Raw genomic sequence first — 27,365 nt, 5'->3', positions numbered from 1 at the left:
AGTGACCAGGTGATTGACATCACCTCTACATGTTCAGAGACCAGGTGAGTGACATAACCTCTACATGTTCAGAGACCAGGTGAGTGACATCACCTCTACATGTTCAGAGACCAGGTGAGTGATAGAACTACACACCAGTAGTGGCGCGGTGCTGACCACGGGAGATAAAACTTTGACATAAATAAACCACCGTTTCGGCCAGCAGGTTTGCCGAAACGTTGGTTTATTAAAAAGTGTATAGCATGGTGTCTGCGAGCTGTGCGGCCTCTTTTCTTACGTCAAACTGGGTGTCCTTGGAATTACAAACAGTTTGAGAATCAGGGCTAGAGCGGTCACAGTCTTCTCTCGTGGGGGGGGGGATCCCTGGTAGAGCGGTCACAGTCTTCTCTCGTGGGGGGGGGGGGATCCCTGGTAGAGCGGTCACAGTCTTCTCTCGTGGGGGATCCCTGGTAGAGCGGTCACAGTCTTCTCTCGTGGGGGGGGGATCCCTGGTAGAGCGGTCACAGTCTTCTCTCGTGGGGGGGGGATCCCTGGTAGAGCGGTCACAGTCTTCTCTCGTGGGGGGGGGGGGGATCCCTGGCATATCTTCTGAAATGGGGTTCGTGGGGCTAATTGGTGTCATTTTGAGGGGTTCAACCCACTGGGCTAATTAAGACACCTTGTCTTTGTTTCCGGTGACTCTGCAGAAGCCAGAGAACCTGGTGAGCGCCGGCCACGCCCGCTCAGTGGAGGAGAAACGCAGAGACGAGCTGGAGCTGGAGACGCTGAGGCAGAAGGAGATGGCGGAGAGACGGAGCCGCATGTTACAGAGAGGAGTCAGGTATGTAACGTTACCCCTATCCCTATCCCTATCCCTAAACCCTAAACCCTAACCCCTAACACTAACCCAGCTGGAGACGCTGAGGCAGAAAGAGATGGCGGAGAGACAGAGCTGCATGTTACAGAGAGGAGTCCGGTACGTTAGGGTAACTGTAAGAGTTGCCGAGCGGTCAAGGCTCCAAGAATAGACGCAGTCAGATCTTTTGTTGAACTGCCCATATGACGGATTGTCACAGCCCGGGTCTGAGGCAAAACAAAATACTGCGAAAATAATACTGGCCGCAATACACTTTCAAAAACCAAAAGTAAGAAATAATAAACACTTGATAACTAACAAAAACAACAAACCAAGAACTAAAGACACTGAAAACAGGCTATGCCTTCCCTGAAGACCCTGGCAGCTCTCCCTTGGTGTCAAGACAACTGAGCAATCTCCTCCTCAACATGTCCACCCTTATATACCAGGTGAGACCCACCCACAGTGATTAGTAAGTGGACCATCTACTCAAACAAGGTAAAACACGACCCATGAGATAGACTAACTATACAATTACACATTTCCTTAACGGACTGGATGTATTTCAAGGCATCACATAAATCACAAAACAATTACAATAGAATTAGGCAACACGGATAAGGGTATGTGATGCTACACATGGCCACACCTCCAAGGAGCTTGATGACCGTCAGTTAATGGAAGCAGCTGTGCAGTGTGCGTTTGTCATGAGTCTTCTAGTGTCTAGCGCGACAGTAACGTTTTCACGTGGTCACTTCCTGACCACGGTGGTCACTTCATAACTATACATAACTATTATCAATGTATGCTTTTGTACAGCGTGCAATTATACATGTTTTATTTTTTTGTGTTTTTTTCCGCCCTGCCAGACACTCTCGGTTTGGAGGATCGTACGTCGTTCAGGGTCTCAAGTCCATCGGAGACAATGACCTCATCTATCACAAGGGCATCCACAACGTAAGTAACAATGATGTCATCTGTGACATCACAAGGGTAACAATGAAGAAATTTTTTGAATTTTCATCTCAGGTTTTAACCCATTTTGGGAGGGAACCCTTTTTGGTGTTTTAAGCATTATGTTATGCTTTAGCTATTAAAATAGCAGATCTACAAGCTCATAGCGCGCCACCAAGTGCCGCGCTATGAGCTTATAGGTCTGCTATTTTTGAAAAATCTTGAAAATGTGCCTCAAATCTTTGAATAATATGTTCTTTCAGAGTTTCAGTTTTTAACTCAAATCTTTGCATCTGGTCCCTGGAACAACATGTTTTCAGATGGGGGGCAGCGGCCACAGACATATTGCATATCATTTTTGGGGTCCTTAATGAATTAGAAGACATTTTTTTAACCCATTTTGGGCGGGAACCCCTTTTGGTGTTAGCATTATGTTATGCTTTAGCTATTGAAAAATAGCAGATCTACAAGCTCGTAGCTTGTAGGTCTGCTATTTTTGAAAAATCGAAGAACGACTGACACAGAAACGTAGCTTTTTCAGAAAACTGTCAGGATGTAGAAGAACATTTATAGAATCTGATCTCAGGTCAGAATGGTAAACTGTCAGGATGTAGAAGAACATTTATAGAATCTGATCTCAGGTCAGAATGGGTTAAATGTCGACGTCCAGCCTAACATGTCAGTTCTGTCGGGCTAAAAGGGTCATTTATTGTAGTTTATTTGTTATTTTTCCCGCTCCAGTTCAAGAACTACAGCCACGACTCTGGGAAGTCTGTCCGCCGCGTCCCCAAGAGGAACCGCGCGCCGGCCGACGCCGGCGACAGGAAGCGGCGCTCGGCGCTCAACGTGCGTCTCTTCCTGCGAGAATTCTGCGTCGACTTCCTGGAGAACTGCTACAACCGCCTCATGTACCTGGTCAAGGTGAGAACCACAACCCCCAGCATGCACCTGGTCAAGGTGAGAACCACAACCCCCAGCATGCACCTGGTCAAGGTGAGAACCACAACCCCCAGCATGCACCTGGTCAAGGTGAGAACCACAACCCCCAGCATGCACCTGGTCAAGGTGAGAACCACAACCCCCAGCATGCACCTGGTCAAGGTGAGAACCACAACCCCCAGCATGCACCTGGTCAAGGTGAGAACCACAACCCCCAGCATGCACCTGGTCAAGGTGAGAACCACAACCCCCAGCATGCACCTGGTCAAGGTGAGAACCACAACCCCCAGCATGCAGCTGGTCAAGGTGAGAACCACAACCCCCAGCATGCACCTGGTCAAGGTTAGAACTACAACCATAACTCTCCTCTCCTCTCTCCAGGAGAACCTGATCAGAGAGACCTCCCAGCAGCATGATGAGACCTACTACCTCTCCTCTCCTCTCCCTGGCTGTATTAAACACCATGCTAACTCTCCTCTCCTCTCTCCAGGAGAACCTGATCAGAGAGACCTCCCAGCAGCATGATGAGACCTACTACCTCTCCTCTCCTCTCCCTGGCTGTATTAAACACCATGCTAACTCTCCTCTCCTCTCTCCAGGAGAACCTGATCAGAGAGACCTCCCAGCAGCATGATGAGACCTACTACCTCTCCTCTCCTCTCCCTGGCTGTATTAAACACCATGCTAACTCTCCTCTCCTCTCTCCAGGAGAACCTGATCAGAGAGACCTCCCAGCAGCATGATGAGACCTACTACCTCTCCTCTCCTCTCCCTGGCTGTATTAAACACCATGCTAACTCTCCTCTCCTCTCTCCAGGAGAACCTGATCAGAGAGACCTCCCAGCAGCATGATGAGACCTACTACCTCTCCTCTCCTCTCCCTGGCTGTATTAAACACCATGCTAACTCTCCTCTCCTCTCTCCAGGAGAACCTGATCAGAGAGACCTCCCAGCAGCATGATGAGACCTACTACCTCTCCTCTCCTCTCCCTGGCTGTATTAAACACCATGCTAACTCTCCTCTCCTCTCTCCAGGAGAACCTGATCAGAGAGACCTCCCAGCAGCATGATGAGACCTACTACCTCTGGGCGCTGAGCTTCTTCATGGCGTTCAACAGAGGGAACGGCTTCAGGGCTGACCTGGTGTCAGAGACTCTGTCCATCAGGTCCTTCCACTACATGGAGAAGAACATCACCAACTACTACGAGATGATCCTCACTGACAAGAAGGAGGCCGGAGCCTGGTCCAGGAGGTAACCTTAGTGTTGTAAATGTATTATCATGGTCCTATTCAAGGGACCGGGTTAACATTAGTGTTGTAAATGTATTATCATGGTCCTATTCAAGGGACCGGGTTAACATTAGTGTTGTAAATGTATTCTCATGGTCCTATTTAAGGGACCGGGTTAACATTAGTGTTGTAAATGTATTCTCATGGTCCTATTCAAGGGACCGGGTTAACATTAGTGTTGTAAATGTATTCTCATGGTCCTATTTAAGGGACCGGGTTAACATTAGTGTTGTAAATGTATTCTCATGGTCCTATTCAAGGGACCGGGTTAACATTAGTGTTGTAAATGTATTCTCATGGTCCTATTCAAGGGACCGGGTTAACATTAGTGTTGTAAATGTATTCTCATGGTCCTATTCAAGGGACCGGGTTAACATTAGTGTTGTAAATGTATTCTCATGGTCCTATTCAAGGGACCGGGTTAACATTAGTGTTGTAAATGTATTCTCATGGTCCTATTCAAGGGACCGGGTTAACATTAGTGTTGTAAATGTATTCTCATGGTCCTATTCAAGGGACCGGGTTAACATTAGTGTTGTAAATGTATTCTCATGGTCCTATTTAAGGGACCGGGTTAACATTAGTGTTGTAAATGTATTCTCATGGTCCTATTCAAGGGACCGGGTTAACATTAGTGTTGTAAATGTATTCTCATGGTCCTATTCAAGGGACCGGGTTAACATTAGTGTTGTAAATGTATTCTCATGGTCCTATTTAAGGGACCGGGTTAACATTAGTGTTGTAAATGTATTCTCATGGTCCTATTCAAGGGACCGGGTTAACATTAGTGTTGTAAATGTATTCTCATGGTCCTATTCAAGGGACCGGGTTAACATTAGTGTTGTAAATGTATTCTCATGGTCCTATTCAAGGGACCGGGTTAACATTAGTGTTGTAAATGTGTTCTCATGGTCCTATTCAAGGGACCGGGTTAACATTAGTGTTGTAAATGTATTCTCATGGTCCTATTCAAGGGACCGGGTTAACATTAGTGTTGTAAATGTGTTCTCATGGTCCTATTCAAGGGACCGGGTTAACATTAGTGTTGTAAATGTGTTCTCATGGTCCTATTTAAGGGACCGGGTTAACATTAGTGTTGTAAATGTATTCTCATGGTCCTATTCAAGGGACCGGGTTAACATTAGTGTTGTAAATGTATTCTCATGGTCCTATTTAAGGGACCGGGTTAACATTAGTGTTGTAAATGTGTTCTCATGGTCCTATTTAAGGGACCGGGTTAACATTAGTGTTGTAAATGTATTCTCATGGTCCTATTCAAGGGACCGGGTTAACATTAGTGTTGTAAATGTATTCTCATGGTCCTATTCAAGGGACCGGGTTAACATTAGTGTTGTAAATGTATTCTCATGGTCCTATTCAAGGGACCGGGTTAACATTAGTGTTGTAAATGTGTTCTCATGGTCCTATTCAAGGGACCGGGTTAACATTAGTGTTGTAAATGTGTTCTCATGGTCCTATTCAAGGGACCGGGTTAACATTAGTGTTGTAAATGTGTTCTCATGGTCCTATTCAAGGGACCGGGTTAACATTAGTGTTGTAAATGTGTTCTCATGGTCCTATTCAAGGGACCGGGTTAACATTAGTGTTGTAAATGTATTCTCATGGTCCTATTCAAGGGACCGGGTTAACATTAGTGTTGTAAATGTGTTCTCATGGTCCTATTCAAGGGACCGGGTTAACATTAGTGTTGTAAATGTGTTCTCATGGTCCTATTCAAGGGACCGGGTTAACATTAGTGTTGTAAATGTATTCTCATGGTCCTATTCAAGGGACCGGGTTAACATTAGTGTTGTAAATGTATTCTCATGGTCCTATTCAAGGGACCGGGTTAACATTAGTGTTGTAAATGTATTCTCATGGTCCTATTCAAGGGACCGGGTTAACATTAGTGTTGTAAATGTGTTCTCATGGTCCTATTCAAGGGACCGGGTTAACATTAGTGTTGTAAATGTATTCTCATGGTCCTATTCAAGGGACCGGGTTAACATTAGTGTTGTAAATGTGTTCTCATGGTCCTATTCAAGGGACCGGGTTAACATTAGTGTTGTAAATGTATTCTCATGGTCCTATTCAAGGGACCGGGTTAACATTAGTGTTGTAAATGTATTCTCATGGTCCTATTCAAGGGACCGGGTTAACATTAGTGTTGTAAATGTATTCTCATGGTCCTATTCAAGGGACCGGGTTAACATTAGTGTTGTAAATGTATTCTCATGGTCCTATTTAAGGGACCGGGTTAACATTAGTGTTGTAAATGTATTCTCATGGTCCTATTCAAGGGACCGGGTTAACATTAGTGTTGTAAATGTATTCTCATGGTCCTATTCAAGGGACCGGGTTAACATTAGTGTTGTAAATGTATTCTCATGGTCCTATTCAAGGGACCGGGTTAACATTAGTGTTGTAAATGTGTTCTCATGGTCCTATTCAAGGGACCGGGTTAACATTAGTGTTGTAAATGTATTCTCATGGTCCTATTCAAGGGACCGGGTTAACATTAGTGTTGTAAATGTATTCTCATGGTCCTATTCAAGCGACCGGGTTAACATTAGTGTTGTAAATGTGTTCTCATGGTCCTATTCAAGGGACCGGGTTAACATTAGTGTTGTAAATGTGTTCTCATGGTCCTATTCAAGGGACCGGGTTAACATTAGTGTTGTAAATGTATTCTCATGGTCCTATTCAAGGGACCGGGTTAACATTAGTGTTGTAAATGTATTCTCATGGTCCTATTCAAGGGACCGGGTTAACATTAGTGTTGTAAATGTATTCTCATGGTCCTATTCAAGGGACCGGGTTAACATTAGTGTTGTAAATGTGTTCTCATGGTCCTATTCAAGGGACCGGGTTAACATTAGTGTTGTAAATGTGTTCTCATGGTCCTATTCAAGGGACCGGGTTAACATTAGTGTTGTAAATGTGTTCTCATGGTCCTATTCAAGGGACCGGGTTAACATTAGTGTTGTAAATGTGTTCTCATGGTCCTATTCAAGGGACCGGGTTAACATTAGTGTTGTAAATGTATTCTCATGGTCCTATTCAAGGGACCGGGTTAACATTAGTGTTGTAAATGTGTTCTCATGGTCCTATTCAAGGGACCGGGTTAACATTAGTGTTGTAAATGTGTTCTCATGGTCCTATTCAAGGGACCGGGTTAACATTAGTGTTGTAAATGTATTCTCATGGTCCTATTCAAGGGACCGGGTTAACATTAGTGTTGTAAATGTATTCTCATGGTCCTATTCAAGGGACCGGGTTAACATTAGTGTTGTAAATGTATTCTCATGGTCCTATTCAAGGGACCGGGTTAACATTAGTGTTGTAAATGTATTCTCATGGTCCTATTCAAGGGACCGGGTTAACATTAGTGTTGTAAATGTGTTCTCATGGTCCTATTCAAGGGACCGGGTCTGCTTTGTTGTTTGTGTAAAGATGTATTCTGTTGATCCAAAGGTATATAGTTGGATTATAAACCTCATGATGTCCAAAAGTGTTACATTTCAGGATTCAGGTTCAAAAGTAGCAGATCTACAAGCTCAAAAGGTGTGGCTTCACGCCGCGTCTCCAGCTTGTAGATCTGCTACTTTTGATGCTTTTGTGTGACGCTGTGGTGTGATCACGTGCTATGATTTACGGAAACAAACACAAGGCGTTACAATAATGGAGATATAGATATATATATATATTAATATATATCCAATATGGAGATAAGAGGTTTTTACATGACCTTTTAACCCTCCCAGAATGCACCTGGCTCTGAAGGCGTACCAGGAGCTGCTGTTGACGGTGAACGAGATGGACCGCTCGACCGACCCGACCATCCGCCTGAGCTCCAACGTCATCAAGAGTATGTCTGTCTGTCTGTCTGTCTGTCTGTCTGTCTGTCTGTCTGTCTGTCTGTCTGTCTGTCTGTAACTCAAATCTTTGGGGGGGTCCCTGGAACAACGTGTGTGTGTGTGTGTGTGTGTGTGTGTGTGTGTGTGTGCGCGCGCTCTCTAGGTAACATATTCTACCTGATGGAGTACAGGGAGATCTTCCTGACGTTACTCAGGAAGTTTGACTCCACCAAACAGCCTCGCTCCTTCCTGGTGGACCTGGTGGAGTCCACACACCTGTTCCTACGCATGCTGGAGCGCTTCTGTAAAGGACGGAACAACCTGGTGGTGCAGGTAAGTTACTACACCTGACCTGGTGGAGTCAACACACGTGTCCTTTACTAGGCATGTGAATCTCATCACCGAGGCCCAGTTGATACACATCTCGGTGCACTGCCAACGATACCATACTTTAGCGATGGATGGAATCTCCTGGCGATACTAACGATGCGATGCGATTCACCCCTCTTCACGATGCGATGCGATTCACCCCTCTTCACGATGCGATGCGATTCACCCCTCTTCACGATGCGATTCACCCCTCTTCACGATGCGATTCACCCCTCTTCACGATGCGATTCACCCCTCTTCACGATGCGATTCACCCCTCTGAACGATGCGATTCACCCCTCTTCACGATGCGATGCGATTCACCCCTCTTCACGATGCGATTCACCCCTCTTCACGATGCGATTCACCCCTCTTCACGATGCGATGCGATTCACCCCTCTTCACGATGCGATTCACCCCTCTTCACGATGCGATGCGATTCGATGCGATTTGATGCGATATGATGGCGATTCAACACAGTAGAAAGGATTTATATCAAAGCTCTGTTAATTTCCCAATTTGTAAAAATGCATTACATTTAAATTCAAAGCAATGTATTGTTACTGCAGGTTAGTATTATAGCTCTGCATCTCAAACAACCCACCTTATAGAACTCTGTAAGTACAAACAAAGGGTCTGCTGCTCTAGTGCTGCCGTAATTGTCCAAAAATTGGATTCGGATATTCGTTTTAAAAACCCAAGTCGATTCGAGCAACTCGAGCCATTCGGATTTCGGATTTCAATTCGAGCCATTCGGATTTATTGATAATTATATTTACACCAATACAACCTGAGACATATCATTTAAGATCGCATTGCCGGCGCAACTCTCTCTCTCCGCGCATTGGTGCTGCTGGAAATCGAGTTGGAACACAACGCATGCATTCTCCCTTCTCCAGTAAAACTTCACTGACATTTTTCTTAAATGAGCAATCCTACCACACAGCCTTATCAAAACGAGGCACGGAGGCAGTATTAAGTCACAGAACAGAACACTGCATTGCTGCTGCTGCCGGACCCGGCACCACATTTCATCCTTACGCATTTTATTTATCTTTTCATAATTTCCTGAAGGATAAAGTCGCTTCATGATTGAAGATTGATGAGTGATAGATCTGTGTGTTGTCTAAAAATATACTCTCCCGTCTGTCCGAAACAACACCGAAGCAACCAGCCAGATTCTGATCACTAGATACGCTGTTGACGGAATATTTCACCCTTCTGAGCAGCGTACACCCACTGCGCAAAGAACGTAAAAGGCTCCCGCGGCCCCGCCCGCCCTGTGCTCACTACGCAGGCTGCGCTGCGTAGTCTGCGTTTAGGAATAGCGCCTCGAATAGAGTACGAGGCAGCTGATTTATTCTTCAATGTATGCCCGTGTCGCGTGGCAAATATAACTAATCTACATCGCGTCGCTTACCCATGGCACCGTCTCGCGAAAACTAATAATAATAATAACTAAAAAATATTTTTTATTATTTTTTATTCGAACCTTAATTTTATATATTCGGTTATTCATTCATTTTTTTGATTCGAAAATATATTCGGATATAGAATATTCGTTGGCAGCACTATGCTGCTCTCTGCTGGTAACTGTGGAATTGTTAGATTACTAATCATATAGTATATAATTATATATACTGTATACCTCAACGGTCAATTTGAGGTTGAGTATGGAGTGTTTAAGAGATTCAATATCGTCCATTGATTAATGTTACTAACATATAAATAGAACAGAAACACACACACACACACACACACACACACACACACACACACACACACACACACACACACACACACACGCACACACACACACACACACTGGTAGTGCTGTCAAACAAGCCTATGTCTAGTTTAATCAGTTTAAACAGTTTTATAATATAATAGCCTATGTATAGTGGGGGTCCCTGCTTGATCTCTCTCTCACTCTCAGCTAAGGGGTCCTTGGCTTGAACTGAAAAACATTGAAGACCCTGGCCTGCATTATTCTAATATGAATATAATCCAGCATTATGCAATTATTATTATAGCCAAAACGTTTGAAATACATAGCAGATGCAGGTCTACAAGCTCACAACGAGTCGCATCCACGTGTCGCATCCACGCGCTGTGAGCTTGTGGATCTGCAATTTTAGGCGTGCTGCAGAATATAAATGAGCCGAGCGAGGCGCGCGATGCGAGCAGTGACTCTATGGCTTAAACAACGATATAGCGGAGAGAAAGGCATGCTTGGATTGGTCTCATTTATTTTAAACAATAAGCAACAACTCTTGCAGCCTTCATGAAAGCAGTGACGCACAAATAATTAGGCTTAATAAAACATCCGACCGTAACAAGTCAACTGCCTGAAACAGGCATTACCTCTCCATTAAATAAAAATATATATAATCCAAACTCCTCTGTCAATTGTAAACGAACGGTAACATGAATGAACTCTTCAAGACACTTGTCAGAAATAAAATCAACCACGGTTGATTTGATTGATCATAAAGTTAATGTGACTGTGAGTGTGCGTATGGGAAAAAATATATAAACTTCACAGATTATAGATCACTTGGAATTATAACAATCGGAGTATTGCTTGAATAATGCCACAAGTGAAATCCCATTTTTTATCGACATTTGATGCCGATGGAGAAATCCCACATAGTTAAATTACCTGATAGTCATGCTGCATGCGCTGTTGGTCGATGAAGAATTATAATCCAAGGTTTGTCAATCATATTATGGTTTATGGTTGAAAGTAAACCATAATAAGTCAACTTTAAGAAGAGATCTGCAGACTGCAGTGCAGAGTGCATGAGAGCAGCTCCGCTTGCTAATTGAGTTGACATTTGCGCAACTTCACTGCATGGCTTTACAGTAATTAGTTATTTGCCAGCACCTGCTCCAATATAGGCCTAAATCAAACTTTATTTATATAGCACATTTAAAACAATAAAAGCTGACCAAAGTGCTGTAGGCCTACAGGCTGAAACAAGTGGAGCATCACCATCGGCGCACAAAAAAAAAGCATAATTAAAAGAAAAAACACAGGCAAATAGTATAGGCTACATAATTACAATAATACGATCAGGTGCAATTAAATGCCAAAGAGAAAAGGTGTTTTGGTCTGGGTCTGTAGGAGCTGCTCTGCTGCATGGGAGTTCACAGTGATGGAACAGGTCAGTCTTCAGACAAGAAATAAAAAAGATATCGCTGGCAACGGCAAAATCAATTCTCCGCATCGCCAAAATAAATCTATAGGCCTAGTTTAATTCGTGCCATTATACTCAGCCAATATGCACAACGCAGCGCATGAGAGTGCAGATCTTTGAATTTTCGGTGCGCGCACTGAGCGCACTCACCATGTGAATCCAAGCAGGTCCTCACAAGTATAATGTACACCGCCAGGCTCCACAAGGTTCTCAGCGCAATGGCGCATCGATAAAAGTTGGGATTTTATAGTGGCATTATTCAGGCAATACTCAACAGATTGTTATAATTCCAAGTGATCTATAATCTGTGAAGTTTATATTTTCATTTTCGTGTAAGTAATGTTTTTATATGACTTATCAAACATGGTAGCCTATATTTAATGTCCACTGAGCTGTGGTGCGCTTGCCTACACTCTCAATTAGGGATTTCCCCAGCGGTCATTTTCACTCTCGTGTAGCCTACAACCTTTATTCAAATAGGGTATTTTAAAATGCAACCACACTTTAGATTTATTTTTCCTGGCTCCTGGGACTGCAGCTGCAGTCAGTTGACTTCCTTGTTGTTAACACGGGGAAAGAGGAGGCGTTGCGAGGCGCAAGCATGGCTCGCGGACCAAATGGGGCCGTCTCGCGGACCAAAAGCGTTTTTTTTTAATGACTATTCGATTCAAAATGTAAAAATCGATTCCCGTGCGTATCGATTGAACGTCGATTAATCGATTTTTTTGGGTCAGCCCTACTTCATAGTCTGTTTGTTGTCTCAACGTGTCTACTCTGCACCGTCGGACGGTAGCTTCTGTTCACTGAATGTTAGAGAGACCTTTTTTTCTTCCTTTTCTGATAAACACAGAATAGGGTGAAATACAACATGAAAAAACCGGTGAACCATGGATGTTACCGATGCAAGCAATCCGCGAACGATGCATCGAGATTTCACCCGTCAATTGTATCCGATACACAGTGAATGAACCGATGTCTGTATCGATACATATCGATTATTTAAAATAATCGATATGTATCGATACAGCATGCATAGGAACTAGGCATATGGGTAGTTTACTGTTTTCATCAGCACACTCTGAACTGAATTGAACTCTCTGTCTCTCTCTCTCTCTCTCTCTCTCTCTCTCTCTCTCTCTCTCTCAGAAGAAGAAGGTGAAGCGGAGAAGGGCGAACAAGAAGAAGTCCAGCTCAGAGCCTCCGACTCCAGAAGCTCTGGAGGAGATCTGGAAGACCCTGGCCGAGGAGCTGAGGGCCACAGGCTTCCAGGTAACTCATTGTGACTAGCTGAGGGCCACAGGCTGAGGGCCACAGGCTGAGGGCCACAGGCTTCCAGGTAACTCATTGTGACTAGCTGAGGGCCACAGGCTGAGGGCCACAGGCTGAGGGCCACAGGCTTCCAGGTAACTCATTGTGACTAGCTGAGGGCCACAGGCTGAGGGCCACAGGCTTCCAGGTAACTCATTGTGACTAGCTGAGGGCCACAGGCTGAGGGCCACAGGCTGAGGGCCACAGGCTTCCAGGTAACTCACTGAGACTAGCTGAGGGCCACAGGCTTCCAGGTAACTCATTGTGACTAGCTGAGGGCCACAGGCTGAGGGCCACAGGCTTCCAGGTAACTCATTGTGACTAGCTGAGGGCCACAGGCTTCCAGGTAACTCACTGTGACTAGCTGAGGGCCACAGGCTTCCAGGTAACTCACTGTGACTAGCTGAGGGCCACAGGCTTCCAGGTAACTCACTGTGAGTCTGTGACTAGCTGAGGGCCACAGGGTTACAGGTAAAGTAGTACTGTTTAATTCCCAAAAGGTGTAGACTGCAGACTTGCAAAGAAAAGGCTTCCAAGGCACTCAGTCTTTGATGAAAACTAATGAGGATTTGAGGATTTCAGGTCATTCACAGAACTAGAGATGTGTACCGATTAGGGCCGGGACTAATTGCGATTAATTTAGATTAATTAACTACAGAAAAATTTATCGCGATTAACTACAGATAAATTAATCGCACCTTTTCTTTCACCGCGGAACGTTTCTCACTGGGCGCTTTTCTATAGTACTGAAAACTGGAAATAATAAAAAATCACCCCATTTTGTGTTGCCTAGAACTGGAGGTCTGACAAAAAACAGTAACAATATGAAGTAAGTACAGCTTTGTGATGTCACTGAGATGTACTTGTTACTGTTACAGATTTTTTTCAGACCTCCAGTTCTAGGCAACACAGAATGGAGTGACTTTTTATTATTATTTCCACAACAGGTATATTAATGACAGTAAAATGTTGAAAATGAGTGGTATCCTGTAGTCACTATTCATTGATTCACTGGGATACCAAAAAACATAAAAAAAAAGGTTTCTCTCTGTTCTCAGGTTGAATATTGATATGCGATTAAAATGTGATTAATCTAGATTCATTAACTACAAAGCCTCTGATTAATTAGATAAAAAAAATTAATCGAGTCCCAGCTCTAGTACCGATGCATTGTTTCCTATGTTTAAAGGCTGTCAGGTCATTCACAGAACTAGAGATACATTGTTTCCTATGTTTAAAGGCTGTCAGGTCATTCACAGAACTAGAGATACATTGTTTCCTATGTTTAAAGGCTGTCAGGTCATTCACAGAACTAGAGATACATTGTTTCCTATGTTTAAAGGCTGTCAGGTAATTCACAGAACTAGAGATACATTGTTTCCTATGTTTAAAGGCTGTCAGGTCATTCACAGAACTAGATATACATTGTTTCCTATGTTTAAAGGCTGTCAGGTAATTCACAGAACTAGAGATACATTGTTTCCTATGTTTAAAGGCTGTCAGGTCATTCACAGAACTAGAGATACATTGTTTCCTATGTTTAAAGGCTGTCAGGTCATTCACAGAACTAGAGATGCATTGTTTCCTATGTTTAAAGGCTGTCAGGTCATTCACAGAACTAGAGATACATTGTTTCCTATGTTTAAAGGCTGTCAGGTCATTCACAGAACTAGAGTGCTCGTTGGATATCACTCACTGTCCATCCGCACATAATGCAGGAGGCAGCAGGACGTTGCTTTACTCAAAACGAGCGCTTCCAAACCGGCAAGGAATTTCTTGACAGGAAGTAGCTCATGACACGTCTACAGTGGACTTTTATGAAACGAACACATTGCAGATAGAAAGAGGATCATTCAAGCTTCTCGTACAGCTGCAATGTTGGTGAGTTTGACGTCAAATAGCAGCTAGGTTCCACCCTACCATTATGGCGAGATATTCTCTCCTAAATGAAGTGCATAGTTGCATACATATCTTAGCCAGGTCCTAGACTAATGCTGAGGACCCCACAGCGAAACAAACCACAGGCTGGCTGTCTTCTTTCTTTCTTTCTGTCATTCTGTCTTTCTTCTCTGAAACCATCTGTGAAGCATGTGTTAGCGTGTGGGGGCCAAGTCTCTGCCAACAGTAAATGTGTCCCACATCACACAGACGACAGTTGGCAGCTTTTTATACCTTTCTCTGCAGTAAAAACTGTTTTTATTAGAAAGTTGAAAACAAGGCAAGAGATGAGAGACTTAACATCTGTTAGCCAGTTTACAGATGCAGTGACACCGCTCGGCCACTAGATGGCACACTTTAGCCTCTCAGACCCATCTGAGCCACGGACCACCATCTGATGACATTTAGCCTCTCAGACCCATTTGAGCCACGGAACCACCATCTGATGACATTTATCTGCTATTGAAAAATAGCAGATCTACAAGCTCATAGCACGCCACTCGGTGGCGCGCTATGAGCTTGTAGATCTGCTATATTTTTTTAAATTGTGAAAATGCGGGCACAAATCTTTGAATATATATTCTTTCAGAATACTTTTTCTTAAATTTCGATGCCAGGTAAATAGTCGTTGCCTAGTCAACTAGTCAACTAGAAGTGAATGTCCTACCTCACACTACTCCTCACTACTACCTCACTACTACCTCACTACTGCTACTACCTCACTACTACCTCACTACTGCTACTACCTCACTACTACCTCACACTACTCCACGCTAGCCACTTCTCCTGCAGTATAATGTCCTACCTCACACTACTCCACGCTAGCCACTTCTCCTGCAGTATAATCCGATGGAGCTGATGTCCAACCCACTGCAGCGTGTCCTTCACTGTATAAATAGAAGCTCTCTATAAACGTGTCGATTAATCAATGTTCAATCGATACGCAAGGGAATCGATTTTGAAATTTTGAATCGAATAGTCATTAAAAAAAAAGCGGCCGCTTTTGGTCCGCGAGCCATGCTCGCGCCTCGCAGCACCTCGCAACGCCGCCTCCCCTCTCCCCCTCACTCGTGGTAACAACAAGGAAGTCAACACACAGAACAGCTGCAGCCTGCAGTCATGCCACCACTAAATAAATCTAAAGTGTGGTTGCATTTTAGAATATGCCAAGACAACAAAGAACAAGTAGTGTGTCAAATATGTGACAAGAAAAAAGTCCACGACGAGTTTGAAAAATCACTTGGAACAAGTATTATAATAAACGAAACGTGCTTTGGAGGCGAAACATAATACCCCATGGCTAATGTAAGGTTAGACACGTGGCTAATTGTCATCATTATGTTTTTAGGTGCATGCGATAAATCTGGATGGTTCATCTGTAGCCTACTGTAATTCTGCAAACTGTTAATACATATTTCAATCAATCAAACTCACAGCAGCAATCGCGAGGCGCCACGCATGCGGCTCGCGGAGCAAAGGAGAAATTGAGTTATTAAACACAATAGTATCAGTGCAACACTATACAGAAAATATGAACAGAGGCATTACTTCTCTCAACGTGTTTTCACATCTGAGTTTCAATCTGAAGAGAAGCAAAATGCCTTTCGTTTACAATTTCTGGATTATATATATTTTTATTTGAGAGGTAATGTTTTTTTTTATGTTTACTTGTTACGGTCGGATGTTTTATTGTAAGCCTAATTATTTGTGCGTCACTGCTTTCATGAAGGCTGCTACAATTGGGCGAAAGCAACAATTGTTGCTTATCGTTTAAAATAAATTAGACCAATCCAAGGCTCACTGCATGCGTTTCTCTCTGCTATATCGTTGTTTAAGCCAAATTAATTGTGAGTCACTGCTCGCATCGCATCGCACCTCACCTCGCATTGCGTTTCGAAGAGTCGACGATCAAAACAAATTTATTTCGAAGTGTCGATCATCATAAACGTGATGGAAGGTCAGCCCTAATAAATGCACCATTCATTATGTTTCTCTCCAGTTGTCGGGCGGTCTGGTGGAGAGCATCGTGCCCTTTGACCCCACGTCAGAGACCCCACTGGAGGAGCAGCGTACCGACGCCATGGTCCGCCTGCAGGACTCTCTGAGGGCCCGACTGGGGCCCGAGGCCCTGGGGCTGCTGAGGGCCGCAAGGTGAGACCCTGACCCTGGGCCCCTAACCCTGGGCCCCTAACCCTGGGCCTGACCCTGGGCCCCTAACCCTGGGCCCCTAACCCTGGGCCCCTAACCCTGGGCCCCTAACCCTGGGCCTGACCCTGGGCCCCTAACCCTGGGCCCCTAACCCTGGGCCCCTGACCCTGGGCCCCTGACCCTGGGCCCCTAACCCTGGGCCCCTAACCCTGGCCCCCTAACCCTGGGCCTGACCCTGGGCCCCTAACCCTGGGCCCCTAACCCTGGGCCCCTAACCCTGGGCCTGACCCTGGGCCCCTAACCCTGGGCCGCTAACCCTGGCCCTGACCCTGGGTTTTTGGGGCTCCTGAGGGCCTCTAGGTGAGATACTAACCGAGCGCTACTGTATGCTGAATTGAAGTGGACTCGGACTAGTGGCGGATATCGCCAGGTACCTGGCGATGCGATTACTCATCGTTTCCGAGGGTCACGATTCGATTAATCCCGATTAATCCTGATTCATCACTCACTGTTAATCACTCAGTCACTGTGTGACTAATAAACAAAGTGCTTTCTAATGATTATGAATATATATATTCTTTCACAGTGCACGTTTTTAACTCAAATCTTTGCTTCTGGGGGTCCATAGAAGAAAATATTTTCAGATGGGTGTCCGTGGCCAAATACAGAACAGCAATAAGCAGCTTTCTTTAAAAAAAAAAAAAAATTGTACAAGCATACAATAAATATATATTAATAATGACATAGAAATACATGGGCAGGATTTGGGTTGAGGTCAGCAGCACTCTGTCAAATTGCCTTTATTCTTTGTTAGGACTAAAAAGGTGCTTTTCTTTGTTTCCTTATTCAGGGATGAATTTTCAGTTATTGAAGTGTCATTAAGGAAGCTTTGGGGTAGTTATTGAGACTATTATGTTGCACCTTTCTGTTTGTTTGCACACATTAAGGAGCATTTGGTTTAAAGTATTTTACAAGTGTATGGCAACATTTTGGATTCTATGATGTTGAGGGGACACGGGAACTCCATACAACTCACAACGTGTACAAGACCAGATATTGCCCACTGACATCCAGAGATGCAGTCAAGACAACCCTATCGGTACGACGACGCAGCGCAGTCGCAGATTAGTTCCGCCCTTTTGCTCCGGTAAAAAAAAGACATTAAATAATCGATGTTTGACATTTGTGCATCGATGAATTATCGCCCATGATGGCATCGCGATTAATTGACTAATCGATTTTTTCCCCACCACTAACTCGGACCCAGACTGGGTCTGGGTTTCGAGGCTACTAGGTGAGTGACCCCGACCTAACCCTAACCCTAACCGAGGCTACTAGGTGAGTGACCCTAACCTTAACCCTAACCCTAACCTCTAGGTGAGTGACCCTAACCTTGGGCCAGGCCTCGTTTGTAAATAAGAATCTGTTAACACCCCGATCGCCCTCTGTCCTCCAGGGAGGTGTGTCTCCTCCAGGGAGGTGTGTCTCTCATGTCTCTCTCTGTCCTCCAGGGAGCTGTCTCTCATGTGTCTCTCTGTCCTCCAGGGAGCTGTCTCTCATGTGTCTCTCTGTCCTCCAGGGAGCTGTCTCTCATGTCTCTCTCTGTCCTCCAGGGAGCTGTCTCTCATGTGTCTCTCTGTCCTCCAGGGAGCTGTCTCTCATGTGTCTCTCTGTCCTCCAGGGAGCTGTCTCTCATGTGTCTCTCTGTCCTCCAGGGAGCTGTCTCTCATGTGTCTCTCTGTCCTCCAGGGAGCTGTCTCTCATGTCTCTCTCTGTCCTCCAGGGAGCTGTCTCTCATGTGTCTCTCTCTGTCCTCCAGGGAGCTGTCTCTCATGTCTCTCTCTGTCCTCCAGGGAGCTGTCTCTCATGTCTCTCTCTGTCCTCCAGGGAGCTGTCTCTCATGTGTCTCTCTCTGTCCTCCAGGGAGCTGTCTCTCATGTCTCTCTCTGTCCTCCAGGGAGCTGTCTCTCATGTGTCTCTCTGTCCTCCAGGGAGCTGTCTCTCATGTGTCTCTCTGTCCTCCAGGGAGCTGTCTCTCATGTGTCTCTCTCTGTCCTCCAGGGAGGTGTGGCCAGAGGGAGACGTGTTTGGCTCGTCAGACGTGGAGCCTGAAGAAGAACTGGAACTCCTCAAGCAGATCCTGTTCGCCAACCTGCCACGTAAGGCCCCTTTTACACGTGAACAGTGTTCATAGGTGTCCCTTTACAAGAGAGCGGCGTTGACCTGCAGTTCTTCTACTTTCTACTACATTGATACCTCATAGTATGAAGTAAAGTACAGCAGCCGTGTGTTCATAAAACACAAAGATTGGGTATTGGGTAAGACTGACGTTATGCATCTTTCAGGACCTTTCACTGCTTCGTCTCAACCATTACTCTATGGCTCTGGTCTCAACCATTACTCTATGGCTCTGGTCTCAACCATTACTCTATGGCTCTGGTCTCAACCACCGCGGTGGATATTTTGACATTCCGTTTTTCTCCAAAGTTGAATGTTGCCACTACTGTTGGAGCAGCCATAAACTACACAGGTTCATCTCTACTGTTGGAGCAGCCATAAACTACACAGGTTCATCTCTACTACTGTTGGAGCAGCCATAAACTACACAGGTTCATCTCTACTGTTGGAGCAGCCATAAACTACACAGGTTCATCTCTACTACTGTTGGAGCAGCCATAAACTACACAGGTTCATCTCTACTGTTGGAGCAGCCATAAACTACACAGGTTCATCTCTACTACTGTTGGAGCAGCCATAAACTACACAGGTTCATCTCTACTGTTGGAGCAGCCATAAACTACACAGGTTCATCTCTACTGTTGGAGCAGCCATAAACTACACAGGTTCATCTCTACTACTGTTGGAGCAGCCATAAACTACACAGGTTCATCTCTACTGTTGGAGCAGCCATAAACTACACAGGTTCATCTCTACTACTGTTGGAGCAGCCATAAACTACACAGGTTCATCTCTACTGTTGGAGCAGCCATAAACTACACAGGTTCATCTCTACTACTGTTGGAGCAGCCATAAACTACACAGGTTCATCTCTACTACTGTTGGAGCAGCCATAAACTACACAGGTTCATCTCTACTGTTGGAGCAGCCATAAACTACACAGGTTCATCTCTACTGTTGGAGCAGCCATAAACTACACAGGTTCATCTCTACTACTGTTGGAGCAGTCATAAACTACACAGGTTCATCTCTACTGTTGGAGCAGCCATAAACTACACAGGTTCATCTCTACTGTTGGAGCAGCCATAAACTACACAGGTTCATCTCTACTACTGTTGGAGCAGTCATAAACTACACAGGTTCATCTCTACTGTTGGAGCAGCCATAAACTACACAGGTTCATCTCTACTACTGTTGGAGCAGTCATAAACTACACAGGTTCATCTCTACTGTTGGAGCAGCCATAAACTACACAGGTTCATCTCTACTACTGTTGGAGCAGCCATAAACTACACAGGTTCATCTCTACTGTTGGAGCAGCCATAAACTACACAGGTTCATCTCTACTGTTGGAGCAGCCATAAACTACACAGGTTCATCTCTACTGTTGGAACAGTCATAAACTACACAGGTTCATCTCTACTGTTGGAGCAGCCATAAACTACACAGGTTCATCTCTACTACTGTTGGAGCAGCCATAAACTACACAGGTTCACCCCGATGTTCTGGGCATCTTTGTAAAGTTAGTGTTAGTTAAAAGCAGGTAAAAGACTCTACCGTTCACTGAAGACCTGTGAGTTTACACCGCAGATATGTCTGCTCCGCCTACAGGAAATACAGTGGCTGCGACCATGAGACTTGTTTCTCAATCGCAGTACATCACCGCCACCTAGCGACCTGGAATGCCAATAGATTGGAAAATAGCCAATCTACAAGCTAACGACATGCCATGTTTTTATCAGTTGAAATATTTGAAACTTGGTCATTTGGAAGCAGCGTTTTTTTTTAGGCGAGCGCCGGGCGTTTTCAGCTGGGCCGTCTCTCTCTCTAGGGCAGGGGTGTCGAACTCAATTTGGGGCGAGGGTCGCATTGGTCAAAAGGTCACTTGATGGTGGCCACAACCAGTTGAGGACCCAGCCAGCAAGCCACACACATAGTGCTCAGACCCAGCCAGCCAGCAAGCCACACACATAGTGCTCAGACCCAGCCAGCCAGCAAGCCACACACACAGTGCTCAGACCCAGCCAGCCAGCAAGCCACACACATAGTGCTCAGACCCAGCCAGCCAGCAAGCCACACACACAGTGCTCAGACCCAGCCAGCCAGCAAGCCACACACATAGTGCTCAGACCCAGCCAGCCAGCAAGCCACACACATAGTGCTCAGACCCAGCCAGCCAGCAAGCCACACACATAGTTCTCAGACGCAGCCAGCCAGCAAGCCACACACATAGTGCTCAGACCCAGCCAGCCAGCAAGCCACACACATAGTGCTCAGACCCAGCCAGCCAGCAAGCCACACACATAGTGCTCAGACCCAGCCAGCCAGCAAGCCACACACATAGTGCTCAGACCCAGCCAGCCACACACAGCTCCGTAAGGGAGTGGTTGTACCAAAACTGAAGAGGCTACTGGAGATTGGAGAACCTGATTTGGACATGATCTGATGCAGGACAATGTCACTATGACAGAAAGAGAAGATGGGTCTTCACACACACACACACACACACACACACACACACACACACACACACACACACACACACACACACACCAGTATGGAAGAGAGATAGTCACTTACTCACTTGTTGTAACTTGTAGGGATGCCACAAAGTGACCATCAGCCAAATTGAATAGTCGACAGCTCTGCCGATTAATAATCGATTAATTGAACCCACCCCCCATATTAATCAATATCAGATAAAACGTATAAGATTTTATATTCTGCACATGCCATGGTCACATAACCATTATATGTTGAGTGCATGCTTTGATGGTTACAGTTATATAATCAGTTTTGATGAGTAAACCTTTGTGGAGATCTTCTCAGTTCTCATTGTATGCTAGTTACTGCCATTCAGGATGGAAAATGAAATCCATTTGGATTTGGGGAGAAGTAGTTTCATAAGGGGCTGGTATGAAGTACTTGATATAAAGAGAACATGATGTTTCATAAGGGGCTGGTATGAAGTACTTGATATAAAGAGAACATGTTGTTTCATAAGGGGCTGGTATGAAGTACTTGATATAAAGTCTACACTAGTCTACACTCTACTCTACACCTGCCTTCATTTCATCGGATTGTCTGTCTGGCAGGCACTTAACAAGCGATCGTTAACTGTGTCTGTTAGAGAGAGGGGCAGAGAAGAGTGGCTTTGCTCAACTTGATTTATACTTATATTCTCCACTCTGATGAAGGTACATGTTCGATATATCATGCAGCCTTACTTATAAGCCTATATTTTGGCTATTAATTCATTTTGGCTATTAATTCATTTTTGCTTGAGGCAGGCGGGCCACATAAAATGACATGGCGGGCCACATTTGGCCCGCGGGCCTTGACTTTGACACCCATGGTCTAGTCTAGGGCCTAGGGTCTAGCCCCTAGAGGGCCTAGCGTCCAACCCCTAGAGGGCCTAGGCTTGTTTCCACTGTGGTCCTCTGTATAATATCACAATCGGCAGATATGACCCTGCAGATGATCGGAGATGGGTCATAATTTCATAATGGTGCACCACCCCTCCAGAATCCTCTGTGTTGTGATTCCAGGGTCCTCGGTTCCCCCCGAGCCAGAGGTCGATGAAGACGAGGATGGATCTGAGCTGGTGGAGGAAGAGATGGAGACGGTCCAGGTGGCCGAGACCGACTTCAACTTCCTGGACTTTATCAAACGGTGAGAGAGAGAGAGAGCACTTTATTCACCTTCCAGGACTTTATCAAACGGTGAGAGAGAGAGAGAGCACTTTATTCACCTTCCTGGACTTTATCAAACGGTGAGAGAAAGAGAGAGAGAGAGCACTTTATTCACCTTCCAGGACTTTATCAAACGGTGAGAGAGAGAGAGAGCACTTTATTCACCTTCCTGGACTTTATCAAACGGTGAGAGAGAGAGAGAGAGAGCACTTTATTCACCTTCCAGGACTTTATCAAACGGTGAGAGAGAGAGAGAGAGAGAGCACTTTATTCACCTTCCTGGACTCAAACGGTGAGATAGTTGGCTGTGTTGTCCCAGGATCGCCCAGCCTAACATTAGTCCTATCTCCTATCTTCTCCTAGGTTCACCCAGCCTATCCTAAAAACACTATGTGGACTCGTGTGATATGGCCACTGGACTTGTGGAACATGGTCTCTGGACCTTAGTTTAGCACACTGTGCATTGGGCCATGTGCAATAAGGGCTACGTGCAATATGGACAGACCTGTCTGTCTTCTTCTCCTCATATAATTATTTATTTATTTACTTATTTAAATGACTACTGCTCAGCTCATGCTACTGTTAATACTGTTACTACTGTAAATAATGTATCCTCCTTACTGACATGTTTGCACCATTGGTGAGATGCGAAAATACCTTTCGCTGTGCTGTACTTGTACTGTACATTGACAATAAATTGAATCTCTCCTATCTTCTCCTAGGTTGACCCAGTTTATCCTTCTATCTTCTCCTATGTTCTCCTATCCTCTCCTATAGTTCGCCCAGCCTAACATGGTGTTGACGTCCTATCTTCTCTTATGTTCACCTAGGTTCGCCCAGCCTAACATTGTGCAGCCCCACCCGAAGTCCTACTATCTCCTATCTTCTCCTAGGTTCATATCTTCTCCTATCCTCTCCTAGGTTCGCCCAGCCCAGCATCGTGCAGCCCTACCTGGTCCTGTTGAAGTGGTACCCCCAGAACTCTCCTCACACCAACCACTGCATCGTGAGGATGTTGCACCGCCTGGCGTTGGACCTGAAGATGGACGCTCTGCTCTTCCAGCTCTCTGCCTTCCACGTCTTCAACAAGATCCACAGTGATCCCGCCAAAGACGCTTATAAGGTACAAATATCACCCTAAATATGGTACAAATATCACCCTAAATATGGTACAAATGTCACCCTAAATAAGGTACAAATATGGCCCTAAATATGATCCACAGTGACCCTGCTAAGGACACTATGGCCCTCATTTATCAACCGTGCGTACGCCAAAATATGGGTGTGCGCCGAAATTACCGACATTTCCAACATTTACCATTTCTTGAAAGCTTGAAATTGAACTTGAGTAGGACAAAAGTCACGTCTGGTCGGGAGCTGTCGTACGCTTTGTCCTCGGCTGTTTCTCTGTCGTACACAAGCGGAGCAGCCTTGTCTGAACTGCTGACACTGTCACAGGCATCTAAACATATGTTTTCACTCCTAAAATGTTATTATAAAACGGTATGTGTATGTAAAAAACAAAAGAGAGATTTCCAACTTTACAAGTAATTAAAATCGTGCAATTAAAAACAATATAACATGTTTACAATGTATTCGTTTGTGCTTAATCAAACAGTGCTTTACTGGCCTTGTTATGCGAGCGCACTTGTGAGATGATTTTGGAGCGCATGCGGTGATGCGGCATATGTGATTATGATATTATTTTAAAAAAGGCATAAATGGACTGCACGCCTTTATTTCCAAGTGACAATGACAAGCATACAGCTTGCCTATTTGTAGTAAGTACTAGCAGGCTATAGGCGTAAGGGGCTTAATCATTCACCATTTAAATAAGTGCTTAGACAGGTTTTGACAGTTCAGATAAAAGCGAGATCATTTTCGGGGGTCGGGAGGACGGGACCGCGGCGTGCGTCGCCAACACATACCAGCACACATGCAAGCGGCAAGCCTTCATCCATATGTTTATGATTCGTTCATCAATGATCAAATCACTACATAAACGTTGATTATGACTGCCTTGACGACATGATAGCCTATCTCTCATGCAGGCATCACTGAGTCACCCACAGGACTTTAATATCACAGCAGTGCGCAGTATCACGCCTTCGCCGTGCACTGCGCACGAATGGGTAAAATGTATATAGGCCAGCCTACAAACTAATTCCATTTAGGTGCGTGCGTGGACATGACAGCAAGGCAAGAGAGGTGAGAGGGAAACAGACAGGGTAGGCCTACAACTTTATTTAATTCATGCAGGTGTTCGTTCTTTATTTATTTAACAAGACACCAGTTAGTTGGGCTTGCAAGTTGCATGTGCTTCTGTGTGTGTGTGTGTGTGTGTGTGAGTGTGAGAGGTGGGTGAGGCGGGCAGCAAGGCACGGGAGAAACTTTTTTCCCATGGTTTCCATGGTTCCCACAGGTCGTATTTCATGTGTTCAGTCGCAAAAACGAGGGCGAGGCTTGATTTCATAGGGCGTGCCAGATAGATTTCAGCCGTCACATTTATTAACGTCAGAACAAAATGAAGGAAGGATCAGCTGTTTGCGATCACTTTATAAATGCCGTGGCGACGTGGGTGTACTACGAAACCTGCACCTGCAAGTTGTTCAAATATGAATTTCCAATAATAATTTAACTTCCGGCAATTCCAGAACGTGTGGATTAGGTCCCCTTTAACATGTTGACATCGAAGACAATTGGGTGATGTCTCGTGGCTAAATTGATCTGTGAGGTGTATAATAAACTCTGTGTGGTATATTAAATTGAATTAACCTATGGTTGGTATTTGTTAAAGTTGTTTGGGAGTTCTGGAGCAATGACTGCCATTCTTTCATGGTATATTTGTGTTTAATGTCTTTGTTGTAGCATTTTATCACCTTTCTGCTCAGTGTTCATCAGTGTGTACATTTTATTTTGTAGTGTTAAACAGTTTCTCTATTGGTGTTTCAGACATATGGGGATAGCTATAACTGTTATTTTTTACCCAGTTCCGTATCTGTAGGTATTTAAAAAAAAAAGTTGGATGATGGTAAATTATATTTACCATATATACCAATATATATTAAAATCAGAAAAAGATGCTTTGGTTATATAAGTCTCTTATCTCACTGATTCCCTTGGTTCTCCAGTTTTCAGATATTCCATCACTAATAATTTTGGGGACACAAGGGTTGTTCCACAGAGGCATGCTCATTAACAAGGTATTCTGTTTTCCCATTAGTTTAATAGTTTCTTTCCAACATGATGTATAATCTGGTTTTTAGTGATAGAATTAAGGGTTTTTTGTGTGTCTATATAGGGGATTACCTGTAGTGGAGTAGAATGGATTATGTTTTCTCCCAGTTTAACCCATGCTGGTGTGGACAGCCTCTCACCAACACCAAATAACACGTGATTGACAGGCTAGGTAATACAGTCTGAAGTTGGGGAGGTTTAAGCCCCCTTTATTCAGAGGAGCCTGCAGTGATTTTAATCTGATCCTAGCCTTTATTCAGAGGAGCCTGCAGTGATTTTAATCTGATCCTAGCCTTTATTCAGAGGAGCCTGCAGTGATTTTAATCTGATCCTAGCCTTTATTCAGGGGAGCCTGCAGTGATTTTAATCTGATCCTAGCCTTTATTCAGAGGAGCCTGCAGTGATTTTAATCTGATCCTAGCCTTTATTCAGGGGAGCCTGCAGTGATTTTAATCTGATCCTAGCCTTTATTCAGGGGAGCCTGCAGTGATTTTAATCTGATCCTAGCCTTTATTCAGAGGAGCCTGCAGTGATTTTAATCTGATCCTAGCCTTTATTCAGGGGAGCCTGCAGTGATTTTAATCTGATCCTAGCCTTTATTCAGGGGAGCCTGCAGTGATTTTAATCTGATCCTAGCCTTTATTCAGGGGAGCCTGCAGTGATTTTAATCTGATCCTAGCCTTTTGCAGTGTTATTTATCTGATCCTAGCCTTTATTCAGGGGAGCCTGCAGAGCCTGCAGCCCGTTTCTGGGACCACAAAAACATTGAGATGATTTTGTTCAGTGATGTAAACATGGTGGTGTGCAGCTGAGTGGGGTTGACTGGAACAAATACATTAGTTTGGGCAGAACATTCATCTTGACCACATTAACACGTCCAATTAAAGAAATTGGTAGATCTTTCCATTTGTATTGGTCGGTTTTGATTTTTTCCATAATAGGTAAATAGTTATTATTATTTTTATTTTGGCATATTTGGTTCAGGTCGTTAGATATTTGGATTCCCAGGTATTTGAAGCTTTTTGGTGCCCATTTGAAATGGGAAACCAATGGGCGGGTATTGTGGGTGGTAACACTATTTAGTGGCATTATTTCACTCTTGTCATAATTTATCTTGTAACCAGATATGGCACTGTATGCCTCTAATATGCTGAGTAATTGCGGCAAGGATTTATCTGGTTGGGTGATATAAATTAGTAAATCATCACAATATAGTGAGAGTTTGGATTCGTTTGCTCCAGTCTTTATGCCACATACTGTACTGTACATACTGTACTGTTGTTCCGTATTGCCACCGCCAACGGTTCAATGGCCGCAGCGAACAGATGATAAAATGTCTATCATGTTTAGTTTTAAAAATGTAGCCATTTGAATGAGTAGCAATTTTCAGTCTAGCACTTTACAGTCTCTCGTCTTTGA

At 44.5% G+C, this 27,365-nt stretch overlaps 1 protein-coding gene across 6 annotated transcripts in view; it reads left to right on the top strand.

Annotated features, from left to right (window-relative positions):
* Positions 1–27,365, top strand: part of timeless (timeless circadian clock) — a 59,557-nt gene that overhangs the window by 8,961 nt on the left and 23,231 nt on the right. For all 6 annotated transcript variants that reach the window (XR_013965950.1, XR_013965951.1, XM_080791917.1 and 3 more), the window contains 11 exons: positions 687–820; positions 1,705–1,792; positions 2,531–2,710; positions 3,764–3,981; positions 7,784–7,887; positions 8,040–8,209; positions 12,592–12,714; positions 16,691–16,842; positions 18,901–18,998; positions 22,566–22,689; positions 23,631–23,832. Coding sequence is in view for 4 of the 6 variants with exons in the window: in XM_080791917.1 (XP_080648043.1) it covers positions 687–820; positions 1,705–1,792; positions 2,531–2,710; positions 3,764–3,981; positions 7,784–7,887; positions 8,040–8,209; positions 12,592–12,714; positions 16,691–16,842; positions 18,901–18,998; positions 22,566–22,689; positions 23,631–23,832 (1,593 nt within the window). In the remaining 2 variants the exon portion in view is untranslated. The remainder of the gene's footprint in view (positions 1–686; positions 821–1,704; positions 1,793–2,530; positions 2,711–3,763; positions 3,982–7,783; positions 7,888–8,039; positions 8,210–12,591; positions 12,715–16,690; positions 16,843–18,900; positions 18,999–22,565; positions 22,690–23,630; positions 23,833–27,365) is intronic.

Source organism: Protomyctophum bolini (assembly GCF_963924005.1).
Source record: "Protomyctophum bolini genome assembly, chromosome: 20".
NCBI classification, from domain to species: Eukaryota; Metazoa; Chordata; class Actinopteri; order Myctophiformes; family Myctophidae; genus Protomyctophum; species Protomyctophum bolini.
Note: the sequence above shows the minus strand (reverse complement) of the source record. Positions and strands in the feature narration are given on the sequence as shown.